At 39.4% G+C, this 18,076-nt stretch overlaps 3 protein-coding genes across 4 annotated transcripts in view; 1 reads left to right on the top strand and 2 right to left on the bottom strand.

Annotated features, from left to right (window-relative positions):
• The window catches only part of LOC124645620 (long-chain-fatty-acid--CoA ligase 4), a 46,881-nt gene extending 44,242 nt beyond the window's left edge, over window positions 1–2,639 (bottom strand). The window contains exon 1 of the mRNA XM_047185420.1: window positions 2,377–2,639. The gene's annotated coding sequence lies outside the window, so the exon portion shown is untranslated. The remainder of the gene's footprint in view (window positions 1–2,376) is intronic.
• A 984-nt stretch (window positions 2,640–3,623) lies between these two features.
• On the top strand, window positions 3,624–11,231 carry LOC124645841. Its single transcript, XM_047185770.1, has 17 exons — window positions 3,624–3,792; window positions 4,287–4,433; window positions 4,569–4,706; window positions 4,867–4,999; window positions 5,082–5,208; window positions 5,418–5,543; window positions 5,623–5,754; window positions 5,839–5,973; window positions 6,067–6,128; window positions 6,351–6,515; window positions 6,717–6,853; window positions 7,200–7,377; window positions 9,345–9,582; window positions 9,802–9,904; window positions 9,986–10,125; window positions 10,339–10,516; window positions 10,959–11,231. The coding sequence occupies exons 1-17, from the start codon at window positions 3,625–3,627 to the stop codon at window positions 11,082–11,084; spliced, it is 2,433 nt and encodes an 810-aa protein (XP_047041726.1). The 5' UTR covers window position 3,624; the 3' UTR covers window positions 11,085–11,231.
• Window positions 11,228–17,617, bottom strand: LOC124645842 (sentrin-specific protease 1-like). 2 transcript variants are annotated; one of them, XM_047185771.1, is made up of 7 exons: window positions 17,402–17,617; window positions 17,107–17,204; window positions 16,613–16,866; window positions 15,428–16,536; window positions 15,092–15,278; window positions 13,566–13,790; window positions 11,228–13,438 (listed from the first exon to the last, which is right to left on the bottom strand). In XM_047185771.1, exons 1-7 carry the CDS (start codon window positions 17,485–17,487, stop codon window positions 13,277–13,279), a joined length of 2,121 nt encoding a protein of 706 aa, XP_047041727.1. In that variant the 5' UTR covers window positions 17,488–17,617; the 3' UTR covers window positions 11,228–13,276. The 2 variants fall into 2 exon arrangements, with proteins under 2 accessions (XP_047041727.1, XP_047041728.1); XM_047185772.1 differs by lacking the exon at window positions 17,402–17,617 and adding an exon at window positions 17,276–17,378.
• Between the last annotated feature and the right edge of the window lie 459 nt (window positions 17,618–18,076).

The following is an 18,076-nucleotide window of genomic DNA, read 5'->3' as shown; positions in this document are numbered from 1 at the left end:
CATATTTGATGTCCATGGAATGAGTACTATCCATTAGCGACAGTCGTCAGGTTTGCGACAGTTTCAAGGAATAATTTCTTGAGAAACAATGTCATACTGGGACTGAAGGCGTAACATCAAATAATTATTAAAGACCATTCAAAATATTTTTTGATCAAAATAATGGGCGGTATCTTTTATATGTTTTGGAACTGTAACGAGTAAGGAAATAAGACAAGGTCAATTAAAAATCATCGAAAATATTATAACAGCCAATTAACGGAGTCGGAAACTCATCAACGATACCTAATTAATTTGCGAAACAAAGTCATATCTTTTTTTATAAATTGAACTGTACCAAGTTAAGGGCATTAGCAATCTATTGCAGGATGGACCAAATGTAACTAAGCATCGAATAGGGCCAACCTTTCTAAATTATGTACATTCGATTACTTTAACACAGACAGATTAATGTCTTTGGCTTCTCCAGCAGCGACCTACTATTTCGCTGAGCACTTGTACTGGTACTCCGAAATAAAGGCTTGTAAGTTGAACTAAGCCAACTATTTTTTTTATTGCAAAAGCATTTTTTAAACCGCGATAAGGTCTACTTATAATTTCAAGTTACTTTTTGCATATTTTTAATCCCCCTGCAATGCATATTTTTCCCTACAAAGAAATCTGTTGCAGTTGGTAGCAGCGGGCGTCACACGTGCGCACACGACGCGTGATGAGCGCAATTTGGGGGACCTGAGCGGGAAGTGCAAAGTCCACGGCCTTGCGTGACCCTGCCGTGCGAATAACTTCAGATTATGTGGGCTGTGGTAACAACTTTATCCCAAGCGGTTCACGCGTTCGATACTAATGTTTTGATGACAATTGATGCTAAATGTTGGATTGTACAATAAATTAAATTGCATATGTAATGATGTCGTCCTCCTAGCCGATTATCAGCCACGGTGGCTGTTCTCATATTAGAAGATTAATCAACTGCGCAGGATATATTATAGTGCACAGGCATTTGCGCATGTATGTACACACTGGGTATTCAGATATCCTTACAAGCTTATTTGCATTGCTGGGAACTACATCCCAGACCCACGTAATAAGCAACCTATAGTACCGCTATAAAGTTTCATAAAAATCTATAATACATAATACAATACCCATATAATATCCTCATAGTCATCCAAACTTGCATTTTTATATGTATGCAAAATTATATTATGATGCAATAAAGCATGATGAAAATACAAATGAAGTTGTTATTTTAGCAAAATTAGAATGTGCGGTAGGACCCAGAATATAAATATCCAGGTTTGCCCCTCCCTAGCCATATGATCAAAACCACTAGAAAACACTGGTGATTTGTATCCCACTCCTAAACCTAGAGTAGAGTGGAACTTTCACAACATACGACATTGTTAACAATGACATTATGGAAATGGAATTTTATAAACCAATTGAAGAAAGTTGCTAAATAAAAAACAATTGTGTGCTCACCATGTATGCTGGCTGATAAATAATTTCACAAATGAGAGAAAATTAAATTTCAGCTGTGCTTTTCACAACTAACAAAACATATAAATTACATGTAACATATTACAGCAAACCACTAGAATGATTGAACAATGTATCATCTCATATTAATCATTTAATATTGTCAGTTCATCTCGCTCTATAAACCTTGATGGACCATTCTTAAAATATTTAACAACATGCACTGCATAAAAATATTAACATGGCAGTGGTCAACATTTTATGAGGAAACTCAACATTCATTGAGTATTTATTAAATTAAGCTTTGAAAAAAGGAATTTGATTTTTATTTATTTAAAATCATAGCCATGGTTTATCAGAAAATTGAAAGAGATATACAGAAGTTATCGCAGTCGGTACTTACCAGTTATCGTCAATATAATTTTGTTATGATAAAAATTATAAACAAATAAGATACGCCGCACAAAACAAACCAGTGAAGCTGTGTTGTTCTTTTTATTAAAATCGAAAATGAAAACAATAATGATTCAACCTTTTAAGCAAAAAATCAGGTGGCCAGACATAATTAGCTAATTTTAATGAATATTCCGCACGTGGAACCGCTCCCGATAAATATTAATTAAGTGAGTAATGAAATGAAGAAATCCCGATAGTTAAACATCGTCTGAGGGTATTTATAACAAAAATAAGGGTCAAAATTTCAGGATAATGACACTAAATCAGCTCAACGTTGTCATAAAAACAATTTAAAGGAAATATTTTAATGTGCAGTCAAGTATAACAAGAAAATTCAAATAAGAAATCTCGCATAGAATTTTCTTTTAGGTTATATTTTTTGCGATCGGTATATTATTTTCACACAGGACTAATTACAAAATATTGAAGTGAAATACTCACCTAGTGTCCTTCCAGGGCCACTGCGTATATTACACTTGTAAATTATCACCAAATTTTCAAATTAATTCGAGGTAAACACTAGCGGGATTCGTAACGTCCAGCAAATCCGAACCAGTTAGTGTTGTACTCTACAAAACAATTTGACACTGAATCGATTGAATCGAAATGAAGTTTGATTAAAATGCGTTTAAAACTCAACTACAGCCGGTTGAAGCGTACTAGGAGTTAGCATATTTTTGTAATCTCTTTTAAACAGATTTTATTACATTGAAGTTTATAGCAGGTCCTTAATTTACAAAAGAGATATATATATTCTCAAAATTTTCAAATCGAGATGCTAATCGATTAGACCTGGCAGCCCTAAACGTGTTGAATGTGTCGTATTTTTGTTTGGGGTGGGGGTTCACGCCTTGTGACCAATCAGAGAGCTAGAAAGGGCATGAAGAAGGTGGCGTGATCGCTACGTCACCATACATACCCGCCATAGACTGGCTATAGCACCAAGTAATCGATAATACCTGACAATGAATGAAACACACAATATAGAAAAGATTATACCCTAGTTCCTTAGCAGATGGGGTTGATTTTGGGAACCTTTGTATCTTTCGTATTTATTTTATAATCCTACTTTCATGTTGTGCCTCGGCGTTGCTTTATTAGTTAGTTAGTGACATCTATAATAGTTTATAAGAACTACTGAATATGAAATTATGTAAATAAAAATGATTGCAATCTTATAAAACTTTATTTGCTAAACAACATATACCATTTCCACTCTTTTTCAGGCTTATAATTTGATGATAATCTCTAAATACTTTATGAAAACCTCCAGTTAATCACACACAGATGGCGTTATTTCCAAACTCAGATCGAGTTTCCAAAATAGATTCCTCTCAATTTGTTTAGTAGTCAAAATTATTTTAAAAGAATTAACTCGTCTGAATTATGCTAACTTTTTTAAATTATGCTCATCAGAAACCGAAAAGCAGTGCGCATCAATTTCTATCTATATATCATATCATATGAATTATATTTGCATCAAATCTGAACACAACTATAAAAAAGTATTTATTCGACGCCCTTTAGAATAAAATATTTTTTATTTACATTAGCAACTATGTACTTCTGTCAAATTAATACAACGTTGATTCCGGTAATTTAGAATTTTTGTTTACCTATCTTTAATTATGTAGTTTCTATTTAATGAAATCGTTTATTTATTGTTAAATTAATTTTGTGCAGTTAAAAATGTTTAGGCATTATAAAGATTTGTCTGACGTGGTGTCCCTTTTGGTGTACTGTCCCTCTGAGCGATGTTACTTGTTTACTAAAGAATCGAGTGGTGAAACATGGTTACCTTCGAGCAAATGCGAAAAAAACTGCTGGAAAATGACCGCTCATAAAATTAATTTTGATGTAAGTAATTACCCACCTACTAATGCTGCATTAGTAATCCAGTAGATAAGCAAGTACATAGGTGTGGGCAGGTATATAGGGGAGTACCTACCTTTATATGGGAAGTACAAAGGTATCTAAGCAAGTACATTAGTACCTATACCTATAGTTTATAAGGCGATAGGAATACCTAAAAAATAGGAATGAGTGTGACGTCGTAAGTAAATTATGATTGTGGGCATGCCCACAGTGCCCATTACAGTAACTATTTAGTAATCTGTGCCATTACGGCTGATCCTCCACTGCCTGCGCTCAGCAGGTAGCAGGTAGCAGGCAGCCTATAGGTACTTACCTAATCTATAGAACGCGGACTAACTAACTCACCAACTAACTCAGTCGGAACATTGCGGGCGTCGCTGCATTTACTTGATTTCCATGTCATTACCTGCTATCATTTCTATAGATGCAATGGTATCACTATCCTAAATTCTTCAAATGATTCTGCACTTCTGCAGCTGTTTGGCGCTGACGCCGGCACGACCTGCCATCCGCTCCGAGTGTACAAGATCTGGCTGCCGAACCACGTGCTGCACTGCGTGTACCATGCCGTATACAAGGTGGCCGTCAAATCGGACGTCAAGAAGAGGTTGAAGTACAAAGCTGTAAGTATCCTGTGGTGTTGTTAAGTAAGTTCAAACTTTGTCTTGAATGCCTTTACCTTAAAAGCGCCAACCTGCCCGGTAACAGGAAGGCTGGATTTCCTTCGTTTTCAGTAACAGTACGTTTCTGACCTGCAGGGCATGCGGAACCGACTACAATGGCTGAACGCGACGGAGCTGGAGCGGCAGCGAGCTCACTCCAACCTCCGCAGCCCCGAAATAGTATTGTTCGCGCTCATGGCCACAGGCGAGCTCAAAGATCCTGATAAGGATCCGGTACCTCCACAATTTATATAGTTATAGCCATGGAGAAGAAAACTCATCTTTCCGACCATCGTAGTTATAAGTCTGAAAATAAGCTTCCTTTTGGCGTACTAATTTACATCGCGCAAATATTAAATCTAAAGTAATCGATATTGAAATGCTTTTCTGGAAGGAGATTGAGTCCGGTGCGTTGATCGAGATTTGCGAAGAGAATGTGGTTATCACGACCGACGCGGCGGGAGGAGCCGTCGCCATGATGACGCCCAACATGCAACTGTTGCAAGCTGCCGGTTACAGTCGAGACGGTTAACATCCATTTCCCTTCTTCCTTCATAATTTTTTGCGTGTATCAATGACGAATACTTATACTTACTGAAATTGATGCAGATCAAATCAGAATGTATCGCGAGTTCGTGCTGATGGTGTTTCCCGCGGTATACATGAGCGTCAGTATCTTCTCTCAGTTTATGGTCGACCTCGGCTGGCAGAGGGCACAATGCCAAAATCTCTTCAGGTAGTAGATATTTTACAAGTGTATATTGTTCAGGTACTGTGATCGTAAATATACTTCTTATTGACTATGACTGAACATAGAAACCTCTACGAGTTTAGAAATGTGGGTAGATTAATCTATTCAGCGGCAAAAAAACTGTTGGGAGTAATTAATAGGTAATCTTAAACCAATAGACGCACTGCAATTTCTCAAATAGATTTTTTGCGTAGAGCGGCAGACATAACAGGGCGAGGAGGTTTATCCTTTCTGGAGCTGATGCTTTGGTCAGCAGCACTGGAACCTGCTACTCAGCACAGCGGCGTGTCAGCTGAAATACGATGCAGATATATCTTTAGGTAATCACGACAGATCCTACTTTTGATCTGCTGGACGACCCATTTTTTACATAGAGTTCCCTTAACTTGCTTGGTCCAGGTACTTCGATAACAATCGAGATATGAAGCTGGAATATGTGGAGTTCAAGGAGCTAGTGGCAGCTGCCCGTGCTGCACGACAACTGCCCATTGACGCTCTCAGTGTCGCTAAAGACGCTGACGTCTGCCTAAGGTATGTACAAACTTTCATGCAATTCAGCCTAACACCACTGCGTCTGAAGGAGGTGTAATAACGTGAAATTTGTAACACCGTCAGGCAATTAGGTATGCAGCCAAACTCACAGCTGCCACTAGCAGAATTCCTTCGAGGAGTTGGCGAGCTGCGGTTGAGAGGCACCAGTTCCTTACTGCGGTCGCCAAGAAGTATCTCGGCTTACGTCGTGGATCTGCAGTTAGAGTCCTTCAATCTATATTATAAATGCGCATACATATTACATATATAATTAATACATAATATGGCATATAAGTATTTCACGATTTTCAGAGAACGGGACAAACACACTCCAGCTACAACATCAGCTGGAGCAAAAATTTCTGCCGGAACTGGTAGGATGACCCACTTGCCTCTATCGTTGTTAGAGTACGCTCAAGTAACAGTAGCAAGTCCATTAGTAGCTGAAAACGAGTAGATTGTCAATTTATGAAAAAATGGGAACGCAATAGAAATTCTTAGAAGCCAAATAGATGTTATCAATTATTTTCAAGTCGTAGGATCCTTTGTATTGTATATCCCTTGAAATTTTTGGGTATTGTTTGGTTCGTCGGCAGGGTCGTCGACGGTGTGTCCGCGCTCGGGGTCGGAGGCGCGGGCGTCGGGCGGCGCGGGCGCGGGCGCGGGGGCGCGGCGCCCGCGCGACTACAGCGTCGCCGTCTACAGCGTGCGCATGCGCCGCCGCCCGCCCAACGAGCTGCTCGAACTCAGCAACTTCGATGGCATGTTCCTTTCATTATACACATCATACATGACACATTTTTACGACCGTAGCGGCCCCTTATTATTAGATCTGCTAAACAACTACTAAAAGTAGCGTGAAATATGTCATCATCATTCTCACCCTGATAAATAATCACTCCTGAAAATATCACAGCCGTTTAACAATCCAAATGTAGGCACCTTTTGTTCAAAATACACAGAGGACGCAGTCAGCCCGTCGACCGCGAATCTCTTGATGAACGCTGTGCAGTCGTTCGATCTGCTCGGACCGAGCTGTATGCCCGTAGAGGCGCTGGCTGCCGTGCACTACTTCGCCAGTACCATTGAGAGACCGCACGTTAGTACTATCACTATCATTCCGAGAGTATTATTTCTGAATAGGCGCATGCGATAGGCTGTATTGACTGACGTAAGTACATTGTGTTTCTCAACATAGAAAAAGAGCGCATACGCTGATCAAGAAGAAGAATCAATGAGGAATGATCACTTCATTCCCACTTCTTTTGGCAAACCATATGTAAGTATCGCGCATAGCTTTATCTGTTCAGTCGACATTATGAGGCATTTATGGCCCCACTTAGTTTGAATCTTTATTCGTAATGTTTTCTAAATAAGGGTCTAGCATCTAGATACCTTCTGTGGACCATCATAATGGGTGCGTACAACACGGAGTGGTGTTGCAGCAACGCCGGCCATCGGGCGGCAGTTCCCTGAACATGGTGAAGCAAGCATGGGCGTGGAACTCTCCCGCCGAGGAGGTGGCCCTGGGATCGCTGCTGCTGCGGCTGGCAGAAGCCGTCAAGCCCATCTGCGCTAGCGAGCCGCGGCTGCTGCGTCTCACCTCACCTGTATATGCTGTGGGTGAGTGCTTCACTCTTGCTGTGGCTATGAAAGTGCTGTTTCCAGTTCTAGTTTCTTCTTTCACTTCAGTGGATATACCTAGCTAGCTGGCTTTAAGGGACTGGTGTTTCTTGGCACGGAGAACTTCCTGACTTGGAATTGGTTCCCATCCCATACAGCCATTTTTGGTCGCAGATATGATAAAGATGTAACAAGTCGCAACAGTTTCGTAACTGATACGACACAACGTGACTGTGTAGGGATTAGCTTTTATGAGTTGTAACGGTTCAGTAAAAATGTGACGGAAACTAGATTCAGTAACTTTGTGTGGTCGCTGTGTCGATACTTTACAGCTTAATTTGTAACCACACATTTTAGAAACTTTGCGTTTGGTTTGTAACCAGTGTGCAATGTTGACACAATTGTGTTGTAACTGGGTAGTAACATGTGTAGTCGATGTTCCAGAACACTTTAACAATAACTTGCATATATAAAAACATGACGAGAGCCAGTTATTCTCAAACTGTCTATGTTTTCTGCCATTATCAACCATTTAATGAAATTTAAAATGAGTAAACAACCAAAAACCTTACGTAAATTCTGATGGACTTCAACTTTTTACAGAAGAGTAAAAGAAATAAGTACGTCCCAAAATATCTCAAGTGCTTAATTGTACTCGTACACAAGTTTTTTTTTATTATAATACCTAATATTTTTTTCATGATGTGCATTGTTGGTAGGGCACATTGACGGATACCCATTTTATTGAACTTAAAACTTATTATTTTCTAGGCCATTTACAGGAAAACAGTACGGAATTTAGTGGAGGAGCTTAGTGGTATAGTCCCTAGTGCCAAAGTTTCAACTTTCGAGCTCCAAATCGCTGTTTTTTCGTTTTCTCGGCCAAAACAAGACGTCTTCGTCTTTAACTCAAGTACTCGGCACAAGCGATATTAATTCTGATGAGCCTCCTTTGGTTAGAATAATGAAAAAGGCATCTTGACTTGATAAAAACTTTGGGAAACACTGTAACCAAATATTAAGAGAAACCATCTTAAAAATCTAGTAATTTTGTAACAATTTACCGTAACATGTCGACACGTGTCGACACATTATCGTAACTTTGTGACTAGTTGCGACGAGCATATTTTTCATAACAAACATCAAAAATGTTTTTTCATAGTTCATTATTTATCAATTTTATGAGTAAATCTTGCTAAAATAATTTGTATTAGGATTAAAATATTTGATATTGTATTTAAATGGAAGCTTTTAAGCACTCGATGTGCATAATTTTATATTTTTATTTTATTTAACAAAAGTTTTTCTTTCGCCAGAATTATGAAAACATGATATTACGGTGGCGCGTTGGAAATATCAACATATTCAAAGAAATTACACAGTAAACTTTTTTTCCCAATAAGATTTGAGCATTATAAACCATATTAATTAATGAAAACTAAAACTTTGTTAACTTACCTTGAGTTCATCAACTCAAGGTAAGTAAACCATCATTATGGGATTTCTTGTATTTTGTATTCGTCGTGTCACTCACGCACGAGCCAACGAAATTGATCGAACGAATGAATGATTGAATGATTAGTGCTAACTCTGGTTAAAATATGGTAACAATGTTACGACACGGCGACGTAAATTAGAAACCAAATGTTACTTGTTTATTGTGTCGAGATCTTCCCCATTTTTAGTTGCAGCGACGGCGCTAACACGGAACGTCGACGAGATTATGTTTCGAGATAGATCAGTGTCGACGCTAAGTGTCGAAACGGTTACGTTATGTTCGCAAAAATGGTTATATGGGATATACTCTCTCTATCTCTCTCTTTCCAGCTATATCTCCCACATGGTGGTGGGGTCAGCTTTCCTAATTTGTCTTCTCCACTTCTATCTACGACATCGTTCTCGGACACCTGACACTCCTTCATGTCTGGTCCCATATACAAATGGCCTTATTTCGTGTCGTGGTGCAGGTGACCTGCACGGCAACCTGGGCGCGCTGCTGACGATGGAGAGCGCGCTGTGGCCGGCGGGGTCGGCGCTGTCGGCGGCGCGGCTGCTGTTCCTGGGCGACTACGTGGACCGCGGCGCGCACGGCACCGAGCTCATGGCCTACCTGCTGGCCGCCAAGCTGCAGCGCCCCGACGCCGTGCTCATGGTGCGCGGCAACCACGAGACCAGGGACATACAGAAGATGTTCACCTTTTATAAGTATGATCTGATATCCTTTTACGGAATCTGAAGACTCACCGTCAGTTGCAGAAAGGCCCCTAAAAGTTAAAGCTTTTTTAAACCTATTGCTGACTCTTTTGTCAACAAGATAAAAAGTGTTAGCAATAGATTTAATGAAGCTTTAATTTGAATGCAAGTCACGGTCTGGTAAATCGATCAAATATTATGGCTCCATACATGATTTCTTCTACTTTGCAGCGAATGCCTGATAAAGTACGGAGATCTCGAAGGCAATAAAATATGGAATGCAATCAATAATGTGTTCGACGTGCTCCCCTTGGCTGCCGTTATTGATGACAAAGTATGTTTTAGCATTTTAGCAAATGGATATTATTAGAAGTCGAGTTTAAGTGAGTTTACATACCTATGCGTGTAACCGCAGGTGTTCTGCTGTCATGGCGGCATCCCGCCTCCGTGGGTGTGTCCACTGATATCTGCCATAGACAAGGTGCCGGTGCCTCTCACGCGGCCTGCCGAGCAGAGCTCTATAGCCTGGGAGCTGCTGTGGAATGATCCCATCAAGTTAGCATAGTACTTTCAACTGCTTTTTTGGCATATCTCTTCTTAATTAACTGGGTTGTTACTTTACATCCATCGAAATGGAAAAAGATTCACAGAATTGAACAGCGTACCACATTACCTGAAGCAAAAAAACGTCTGAATGTCTCTAGGTCTAGTAGGTAATTTCCGTCTCGTTAACCAGACAAAACGCCATATAATCGTCGTTATTTGAAGGCCGAACAAAATGACAACGACCCTGCAACTAGAGCTGGCCTCCAACGAGGGCTTCGCTGCGAACACGAAACGCGGCACGGGCCACGTGTTCGACCAGACGGCGCTCGACCGCTTCCTGCTCGCCAACCAGCTGTCCCACGTGGTCCGGGCACATGAACTGCACCAGAATGGATTCATGGTGATTGTTCGATTTCATCATCTTCCTGTATTGCTAGATCGTAGTTGCACATTTGCCATAATATAGATTCCCGTATGTGAATGTTGCCACATTGCTAAGCTTGTCACATCCAACTTTTGCATGAATGTTTATCATTTTCCTTTATCCTGTTCATTGCAAGTTTACATTTGCTGGGGTGACAGAATGGGTCACTTCTAATTTATACTGCTGCTACATCACACGGTTCCTTGCCTGATCGCAACCAACATTTGAATGACCTTTTGATGGGAATACGCAGACAGTTGGCCATTAGCATCTTCATATTTTTGCAAGTGAAATACGTGTTGGTCCAGGATGCACAGCCTTAGCTTTGGATTTTAAAATAATGTTTTTAGAAAAACGACGACGACGAGACGAGACGGTTTTTATTGGGTTGACGCATTTCTATGTTGTTTAAACTTAGTGCCAACTCCGCGGGCGGCTGATATCGGTGTTCTCGTCGTACCACTACTGCGGCGGAACCAATGACTCGGGCGTGGCGCTGCTGGAGGGCGGCAAGTTGCGCCTCATGCGAGTCAACACCGACTGACGTCACCACCCACCCCTGGGTCACTACGATCCCTCAATTCAATACGTGAGGAATTTTGCCACTCAAAATTCATAACAACAAAATCTGATTTATACGTGGTATGTATTTTTTTCTTGATGATATACATGAATGAAAACACAAAATGATTTCAAATTATTTTATTTATTCCATCACTTAGAAAACTTCGGATTACCTTCGCAGGCGAAACAAAATATCTAAATTATAATATGAATTAAGTTATTTATCTTAACTATCCTTTTATAATACAGAGAGATACTTAACGCTAGGACTAAAAACTTGCTTCCATGACAAAAAGACAAACAATTTTATTATTTTAATTAATGAACCATAGGGGATTTAAGCAAACATAAAAAACACGAAATTAAGTTGCATTTATCAGCTACGAAGAAAAAGCTTATAGGAATGAAAAATGTACAACGCTGTCGAATTATCTTAGCGAAACACGACGTCACACTGGGCGAGAGAAATGCTTTCCAAAAACGCGTCAGCACAACCCGGCAAGGTGAATACTTCTTATAAATTATTATCAAATCACTCATAGTCATCACACTCAACATTTATAATTATTTTAACATTAATTATTATCTACATAATCTCTCATACATCCTCACGCATGCGTCGTATACTTAACATGGAAATCTTACGTTCATGCGATTATCACAAAATTATTTAATAGATAGACTTTGTTCCGGTTGCTTTTGCCTCTTTGTCATGGAATTAAATTAACATGAAGAGTGAACTGATGAATACATCGCAATCTACGATTGCTTTGTGAGTACTTTTGTATGTTCAATAGGTATTATTGGAGTGTAAGAAGCTTGTCAGATCATAAGCATTATTTTGTTGATAAATGAAGAGCCCTATAAATAGGAGATTGAGTAATGATGTTTGTGCACCGAAATATGTAATTTTAACTTGTTTTTTTGCTCATTTCGTCACACTCAAACAATACCTTATGATAATGGAATTGAATTTATAAATAATAGAAACAAAAAATACATTAATTTTGCCATCAATGTTTAGACAAAACCGAAGTCATAGTTCTAAGTTATCCATACAACATCTGACCTTATAGTAACTGGGAATGAAAGGAAAAATTATGTACATTAAGCATTAATTTGTTATTGAGTTTACGCGAAACTTACTAGGCATCAAAGAGTATTAAATTATAATGGGTTGAGGCGCGATAAAGTGATGATTCATGTATTACATGTTTAAAATGCTTTTTATTTCACACTTTCAATTTATATAAAAATACATTGCAATGAAAATTATGGAGAAAGTAGTATTTAAAATAATTTCGAAAGTAACGCGTAAACACGATGTCGAGACCATTCTACAGATGAAATGATATTCTACACATAAACTCAGATATCTAATATAACCAGTTTCTCACATACCTATAATATAAACAATCATTTCAGACTTGAAAACTGACAATATGTCCATTTGTATTAAAATCCATAAGTTAGTGATATATTTATTTTGTGTTCTAGCATACGATGTTGTTTAAAGACTTTTTTTATTTAGTAGTTATTTGTTTAATTTGACGGACAATTTTGGTTAGTAAAATTACGATTCATAAGAAAACATGAAACATTTCAGCAACTCTAGAATGAGATTAGTGATGTGACGTGGTCAACTAATTTATCTGTTATGTCACATAACAGCTCGCAAATATTCTATTAAACACATAAGTTGTGTTCAAATTTTATTTACAGTACTTCTATATGTAATATTTATGCGGACAATTAAACTGACTCTATATACAATACATATAATAAAAAATTTAGGATAGCATGCCACGACCGTAATAGTTAGTTGGTATTACATGATTGAAAGATATCATAGGATGGTAAGCCATTCGTCAAATTAACAGGTTTGAATATTTCAATAGAGATGAACATTACACTTAGGTACATATTTCTGGGATTTTCAACAATATTTTGACTATTAATTAGGAAAGGTACAACTATTATTAGTTTACGGCACAACGACAACGACAAGAATTAAGGAATGGAATACCATCCGCTGATTGAGTGAGAGCCAATTTACTAACTTACATTGTATAGATTTCTTTTTAGGTGTTGTTATATTCCCCGTTCGGTTAATCTGGCACTGCGGGCATGTTGGGTACAGAAAGTAAATAGATCACTAACGGCTGGTGTCGGCTAGAGCAGCAGGCGGCCGGTGAGTATCTCGAGCGCGGCCTTGCGGCGCAGGTACGGCATGTGCGCCTGCGAGAACGAGTACGCCGCGCCGCGCGACGAGAACTCCGCGAACGTGCACGCGAACATGCCGCAGTCGCTGCCGTTCATCTGCTGCGGGATGTCCTGCACACAACATACAATCAATCAATCAATATTATCTTTATTTTAATCACTGTTATTTTTGAGATTTGTTGCACCCGTGCGAAGCTGGGGCGGGTCGCTAGTAAAAACGAAAGCTTCAATGACTCACTCTAAGACACTCAGTCTTCCAGCCGCTATCGTCGAAGGGCGTCCCCTTCTTGTCCTGGTGCTCGTCGCGCAGGTACTGCAGCAGCGCGTCGAGGCAGGGCTGGTTGCGGCCGCCCATGCTGTCGAGGTAGTGCAGGCGGCGGCTGCGCATGTGCACCAGCGCCACGCACCAGTGCACGCCCAGGTGCACCGGCACCACCAGCAGGTCGTGCGCGAAGATGTCCACCTGGAACACGTACAAAACATTCTCACTTTTACTCTTTGTCGCCACCTATCATGGCGCCATCGCTATGCGCAGAAACCAATAGACATGATGACAGGGTTCAAAAACCGACTTCCAAAAACACTAGAAAGCAAAAAAAACTAATTATAGGTGCATCGGCCTAGAAGTCGGTGTCTAATGGATGTTACTAAGTTAATTTTGCCACCGACTTCTAGGCCGATGCACCTAAAATTAGTTTTTTTTGCTTTCTAGTGTTTTTGGAAGTCTGTTTAATTTTTTTGTAAAAAAGTTTTTTATTTACAGCTTTTCAGTGATACGAAAAGTTGTCACTATCCATTTGTATTGATGAGAACTTTCCACTTATATGGATAAGTGGAAAGTTCTCATCAGTACAAAGAATATAAGCCCAAATACGAGGTATTTTACATATTCAGTTGTCGAGTTCCCTCGACCTTCTCTGGTCTCCATCATCAGTTCAGCTCCAAACCTTCACTGTTGCAAAGGTCTTGTCAATACAAAGAATATAAGTCCAAACATGAGGTAGTTTACATATTCAGTTGCGAGGTCCCTCGACCCTCTCTGGTCTCCATCATCAGGTCAGCTCCAAACCTTCACTGTTAAATAGTGCTTTGCATACACTTGAGTGTCAAGTTTTTACCCTATGTATGCCTACAACTTTCGAAGGTTGCCATTGATTTCTCAGGGTTTCCATCATCAGATCCTGACCTGATGACTATGGGACCAACTGGCAGCTATTCCGCGTCGAACAAAAAAAGAATCACGTAAATCGGTCTATAAACCTAGGAGTAATCAATGTACATACATGGAAAAAAAAAAAACATACCGGCCGAATTGAGAACCTCCTCCTTTTTGGGAAGTCGGTTAAAAATAACGATTCTATTTACATAGTCCGTATTTTAGACTGGATAAAAATATTACACACATATTTTTTATTTTAACAAAACATGAAATATTTATTAAGATCAGCTGGTGGTAGCGAAGATGATTATCGACACTTGGAGACTGCTTGGAATTTAGTTGCCAAAAGCAGTGATTACTGGTAACATACAGAACAATTAAGGGGATAATAATAGCATTTATTTCACTACATTGGGATCGCATTCCAAGCTCAGATTTTTATCTAACTCGATTTTTAATTTAATATATTATGTACTTACTATCAACTGAAAATTCCATTTTGTTTCTGTGTTATTTATAAACGTTAAATGCAAAATATGTTCGCAAATGGCTCTCAAGTGTCACGCGAGCGACGTGAGCGTATCTATAGTCGTTTACAATGGTACCTTTCTCGTCCACCTCCGGAGTCCAGCCTGTCCACTCTGCATGAGTTTAGGGTAGAAGAAGGTGTTGGTAGCGTACACTTTAGGCAAGTCCTTCTGCTCCTCACTCCTCTGCATCAGCAGGTTCATGTAGAAGTTGATCACTTCGTCATTTAGCCAGTTTAGTCCTGACAGAGTTTGCAGGTCCCGCCTGGAATAAATAATTGTCATTGATTTCTTTCTATATGAGAAAAATCATGGTCCTAACAAGAAATTTTTAATTTGTTTTACCAGGTAAATAAAAAATGAATGATGCATGTGGTTTAATTTTACTGCAACAGTGAATATGTATTAACAAACCTGTGTATCCTCAAATTGAATTTCTCAACTAGGAGCTGTCCAGGAGGGCCCGGTCCCAGAGCTCTGTTCACCAACTTCTCTTGTTCAGGGGTGAGGGCGGGCAGCTCTACCGTGGGCTGTGGCTCCTCATAGATGCTCTCAGGTATGCTCAGCTCATACTTCAGCTTATGCTCCAATTGAGCTATCTTCTGCTCATTGTTCACTTTAGATATAATATCGGACTCTCGCCGTGCATCTTTGAGCTTGGCTTGTGTTTCCTGTTTCTTCTTCTTATATTTTGAATCTAATCTTGACAGCCAATCCCCGGAAGTGATAGCCTTGTCCCTGTATGAGTCTTTGAGTGTGTTTATTGGATCAATCTTCTGTGAAGATGTAGTGGATGACTCTGATGGAACTATCTCTACTTCTGAATCTGATGAGTTTATGGATGCTACTGTAATAGGATCATACTCCTTTGATGCATCACTGTCTCTACTGGCAACCAATCCTTTTTCTACTAATTTAATTTCATTTAAAGCATTCTTCTGTGTCCTCTGTGTACGACGGAATGATGCAGCATCTTCTGCTAGATTGACTATATCAAGAGATCTATTCACTGACAATGGTTTAATAGAAGTTTGAACCCGCCGAATAAGTTCCTGATAGTTTCTCTTTTCATCTAAATTAAACACTTCTGAGAGTGTAGACCTAGCATTTCCATTTAAAAATCTATTTCTTGCAAATGAGGAGAGATTCGATGTAGTAGGCTTTGCAGTTTGCAACCACCGAGGAAGGGGGGTGGGAGCTTTTCTATATGATTTGGTGATGCCAGGAGGGGCTTTGAATTTGCTATATGTTCTGGGAGACAAATTCAGCATGCTTCGGTCATGAGGTTTTCGGCTTAACTTATAATATTTGGGTTCCTCTTCAGCTCTATCTGTGACATCCTGGCCACTTTTGGCAAGAAAGTATTTGTAAGGTCTAGTAGGGGGTGGAGTGGTAACCCTCTTTACAAAGATTACATCATCTTCTTGATGATTGTGGTCATTTTCGTCATCATCATCCAAATCAATGTATACTGGAGTTGGCTTTTTTGATGTATTTTCTGGTTTAGATTCCAACCATGTTACCTAAAAAAGAAAATTTATGTATAATTTGCAACTATTGTTAGGTTTAGAGCTACGTTAGAAAACATGGGCCACCTACTTCTTGTTCATCATTTTCATCATGTAAGACTGCATGAATATCATGTATGACAGGTCTGACCGGTGTGTGCTTCCTAGGCTTCCTCAAGGGTGTAGCCGGTCCATTTTCTGTCAGCCCGACCAATTTGATTGGCACAGTTCTGACGCGGCTCTTGTTAAGAGACTCATTAGGTGTGGAAGTGCTTGCATGACCCTCAATTTGTATTGGCACATATCTCACATTTTTGCTTTGTCTCTCATCTTTGCTCCATTCATCTAAAACAATAATTAACAAAGACTCTTATTGGATGTTATCAAATACAGAATATTGCGATTAAATTGTTGTTCTTGAAGCTTAGTAAAGTGATAGTTGGATAGTACACAAGCAAGTAGATACTACAACTGGGTCTTTAGAAAGCAGAACATAATGTGAACCACAACAGAGAGGGGAAGCAACAAATAGGTTAGTTTACTACTATCCAGGCAATTTTAGCTATTTGGAGCTGAAGGAGGTACCATTTGCGGACATGATGTCTGGGAAGCTGGTCCTTTTCAGTTGTTTGAGTCTCTTGAGGGCCGGTGTTTCATCGTCGGACGATAAGTCATCGTCGGCCCTGGAAAACAATCAAAACGTGTACACCATGCCAATACAATGTTTTTTTCAGACGCCAACGCGTTTACCCACTTCCAAAACTTGGACGCAACTTTCAGTGGTATCCTAAACATTTTGTGTTGTTTCGTTAACGCAATAAGAATTATTTTACATCGACTTTGCCGCCATAACTAGTGTTGTAAACATGTAATGTCATACCTGTCTCGTTTGAAGCTTGTTCTTATCGGCGGAGTTTCGTCACACCAACCTAAAAGACTACGAACGTAAGCCACTACGGACTTCATCTTTAGTAAAATTATGTTTCCATCACCTATTTTGGTTGTTTTTTTTTATCACAAAACGCTAAAAACGCTACTCAACCTCAATAAAGACAACTGTGCAACACCACAGACAATAGGTTACAGTTACTATATAGTGATGTGACATGCTGACATTTAACTACAGTGCAAAACACTCCGTTAGTATATTGTCTATGGCTGTTTTAGTCGATCATTTTACTGAGGGAGACGCCTGCAGTTAGTCCAGGTTTGTGGTTGTAGTAATCGCATGTGCCTTATTAAAATCGTTTGGATTTTATTATAGATATATTACGAATCTATTAATAAATTAGTACACAAATACCCAGATGGCAAGAGTTCAACACCTTTGTCGGCCTTATTGCCACCTATGGCTAAGTGTAACACCATAGGCGCTTCCTAAACGATAAATTGGTCAGAAATTAAATTACAATATCAGCAACTATGTAAAGTTGATTAATATTAATTGTAGGGTTAATATTAAAATTTTGATTGCGACTAAATTACGATAACTCTATACTTATATGTAAGGCGCACAATATTTTTGTAGGTGTCCAAGGGCCATGTGAGATGGTGG

Source organism: Helicoverpa zea, chromosome 3 (assembly GCF_022581195.2).
Source record: "Helicoverpa zea isolate HzStark_Cry1AcR chromosome 3, ilHelZeax1.1, whole genome shotgun sequence".
NCBI classification, from domain to species: Eukaryota; Metazoa; Arthropoda; class Insecta; order Lepidoptera; family Noctuidae; genus Helicoverpa; species Helicoverpa zea.
Note: the sequence above shows the minus strand (reverse complement) of the source record. Positions and strands in the feature narration are given on the sequence as shown.